This window comes from Myotis davidii, unplaced genomic scaffold, assembly GCF_000327345.1.
Source record: "Myotis davidii unplaced genomic scaffold, ASM32734v1 scaffold174, whole genome shotgun sequence".
In the NCBI taxonomy this organism is placed as follows: domain Eukaryota; kingdom Metazoa; phylum Chordata; class Mammalia; order Chiroptera; family Vespertilionidae; genus Myotis; species Myotis davidii.
The window spans coordinates 2781419-2784895 of NW_006289087.1; the positions used below are offsets into that span (position 1 = coordinate 2781419).

Here is a 3477-nt window from a genome sequence, read left to right on the forward strand (position 1 = left end):
TCCTTGATTCTATGCTATAGAAAACGATATGAAGATTAATAATAATTACTTGTTATTTTCCTTTTGTTCTTTGAAATGTAAACTCAAATGATCAGGGATTTTTACCTTGAATTTAGTGGCTTCATCAGAGAGAATCATATTTTGTTTCTTGGTTTCTTGAACATGCTTCTTTGATTCCTTGACCTATTTAGATAAAGCATTCAGAATATAAAAATATGAATTAGAGTGCTATCAAACTTACCTCCACCATGTGGCCCCTTTAGAAAAAAGAGTAGCATTTTACACACATGATAGTTGCTTCAAATTTGAATGGTTTGTAGAGAATAATGGAATTTAAAAATATGATTTAAAAATAGCATAATAACTATAAGATAGGAGGAGCCAATCAAGCTGGAACCATGGGGAAAAAAACTAAAAGAATTATACCTTCTGCTCATAATTTGACAATTTTTGTACAAGATCTGCGTTTTCTTTCTTGAGCATCTTCAGCTTCTCAGAAATTTGTTGTTCAGTGACTAAAAATAAAAGGGGGGGGTGAATCCATAATGGAATTATGACTTTTAAATAAAACTGAATTACCCAATCTATTAGCAACAAAGACATCTTATCCTGCACTATGAAGGAAAAGAACTTCTTAGCATAATTATCAGCCTTTAAAAAGCAGAGAAATAAAGTGTAAAATATTAAAATTTAAGAAAAATATAGTAAGAACCTTTACTTCGATGAGTTTCCAATAAAAATTATTTCAGAGCTAGGAAATACAGTGAAATATTTTAGCTCTATATCCTTCCCTTAGGGAAACCTCTTTCTTTGCAGAAACTGTGGTCATTTCAACTATAAATAACTTGCAAAGAGGAACAGACCAAAGTATAGCATATTGATTTGCATCTCTTATTCCTCAAATTATCTACTTAAATATATTTACATACTGTATTGATTATAACATTAGCCCAGGAACACTGTTCACATGTAATAAATTTGCATTCCATCAATATTTAAAGTCAATCTGCCCCAAATTAAACCAATCATCTTCTTCCTACTGCGAGTCTGTTCCACCTCATCCCCTATGTCAGTGGGTAGCATCACCATCTATCTACTCTATCACCCAAACCACAACCCAGCATTAGTGAAACCTTCAGGAGTTAATAAGTCAGTCATATATCAGATGTCACTATATCTACTTCTAGCTTGTAAAACCCTTACCAGACACCAATAATGAGGACACAGCACAATAACAAAGCCAGCCTAAATATTTACCTTGGTACACATGGCTCTTTACCTAAAAGAGAAAGAAATAAAATTAAATTTGATTTCATTATTAAAAATAATACAGTTCTAATATAATAGTCAAATCGTAACTACAAGGAAATTTAGTAACAGTTGGTTCAGCCCAATGAGCCATAGGGTTAGAAAAAGGTTACAAAGCATTTCAAATGTAATTGGTAGTGATACTTCATCAATAGTTTGATAGATAAAAGCAATAAGGCAAACACCTCATTTTGCAACCAAAGGTACATTTACATATCTATGGAATGAGCACCAATCTTATTAGCTAAGCACCTAACTTTAAAAAATGAAAATGGATAATATTTTCATATTGAATATGCTAATGCTTCATTTACCCGAAATAACTTGACAACCCCAAATTGCCAGAATGAGGTCTAGAAACAATGACTGTTGAAAAAGACAAAATTAAAGGCATTGTCTTTGTGCTAAGACATGCCTCTTCCTCTCACCAGAAAACACCTTGGGAATTCTATTTAAAGTTGACTATTGGCTGAATTTAGAAGTCTAATAAATTAGCTCGAGATCATTCAGATTTTCCCAACCCCCTGAGGATAGTGGTCATAATCCTGAAAGGGAAAGGAAACTAGTGCAGGAAAATGCACAAACAAAAAGACAGCTAAGCCCTAGCCGGTTTGGTTCAGTGGATAGAGCGTTGGCCTGCGAACTGAAAGGTCCCAGGTTCGATTCCGACCAAGGGCACATGCCCAGGTTGCGGGCTCAATCCCCAGTAGGGAGTGTGCAGGAGGCAGCCAATCAATGATTCTCTGTCATTATCCATGTTTCTATCTCTCTCTCTCCCTCTCCCTTCCTCTCTGAAATCAATAAAAAATAAAAAAGACAGCCAACACCAATGAAGACTACACTGGGTTACTTTACAACGGTAGTGTAGATTACATGCATTGATTTGTGTTCATGGTAGGAAGTGAAAGAGAAACAAAAGGGCCAGTGACTATAAAATATTCCTTGTACCTATGAGGCAAGAGGTAAGTTAATCTAATTTACTCACAGCAAGGATGGTTCTCCAGAAGAAAATGACAAATGAAAGAATTCCCAAGAAGGCCGTGATAAGTACAGGCTTCCATGGCAGTCCATAAAAATCAGGCCCGGACTGAACATCACCAGGCAGTGTAGAAAGCAGCTGAAACAGAAATAATAAAACTCTACAGCCAAGCAGCCGCAAAGAATTATCCACAGGCATTCTAGAACAACGTCTAGCAGGTAACTACCCCCTCAAAAATCTTCAATAGCTTCCACTCTTTCTACAAAGACTGGATACTGGCAGCCTCACACTCCTCTCTCTCTTTTTTTAAAAAAAATATTTTAATGATTTTTTAGAGAGAGTAGAAGAGAGAGGAATAGAGAGAAACATCCATGATGAGAGAGGAACATCATCGATCGGCTGCCTCCTGCACGCCCCCCAAGGGGATGGAGCCCACAACCCGGGCCTGTGCCCTGACCTCCTGGCTCATAGATTGAGCTACACCAGTGGGGCGGCCTCAGATTTCTTGTTTGATTTGAAATGTTTCTAAACAGGATGAATCCAAATGTCTTTAAGTTGTGCATGTATTTCCATATGTGACACCACATCCTGGCTCATAGATTGAGCCACACCAGCCCGGCGGCCTCTCATTTCTTGTTTGGTTTGAAATGTTTCTAAACAGTATGAATCCAAATGTCTTTAAGTTGTGCATGTATTTCCATATGCGACACCACATCACCGTGTCTAACACAGGGCTAGAATCCCTCTGGATCTAGCTGATGTGTATGACTTAAACAGCCACATAAAACAAACAATTAAAATCCTGTACCAAGCAATCAAGTTTTACAGCAGCAAATAAAACCAAAATGGTAGAAAGTAACACAAAAATGCACTTTCCCCTAAGACTGTATTCCACTCCTACAGACACATGGCGAGGAGGCCGGATAGCTGGTCAGTGGTCTCGGCGCCCCTGAATGTAACTGTCATCCATGCACCCCAGCGACTCCATTCTGCTTCCGCAAAGGCCGTGCAGGAAACACCCGCCCGTGCTCGGTTCCCAGCGCCTCTGCCCGTTCACGGCACCTGTCCCACTGGCCCCGCCCCCGCGGAGCCGGGGTCACCGGGGAGGAGGCGGCGGGGCCAGCAATCTCCCGGCGATCGCAGGCCAGGGTAACCCAGCGCCCGCTGCCAGCTCAGGGCTCAATGGGAAG

General features: G+C 39.6%; 1 protein-coding gene across 1 annotated transcript in view; it reads right to left on the reverse strand.

Annotated features, from left to right (window-relative positions):
- Positions 1-3477, reverse strand: part of MIA3 (melanoma inhibitory activity family member 3) — a 31579-nt gene that overhangs the window by 13346 nt on the left and 14756 nt on the right. Inside the window, exons 6-10 of the mRNA XM_015562342.1 lie at positions 2294-2425; positions 1258-1279; positions 427-515; positions 106-183; positions 7-14 (exon numbers count right to left, since the gene is read on the reverse strand). Of these exons, the coding sequence (XP_015417828.1) occupies positions 7-14; positions 106-183; positions 427-515; positions 1258-1279; positions 2294-2425 (329 nt within the window). The remainder of the gene's footprint in view (positions 1-6; positions 15-105; positions 184-426; positions 516-1257; positions 1280-2293; positions 2426-3477) is intronic.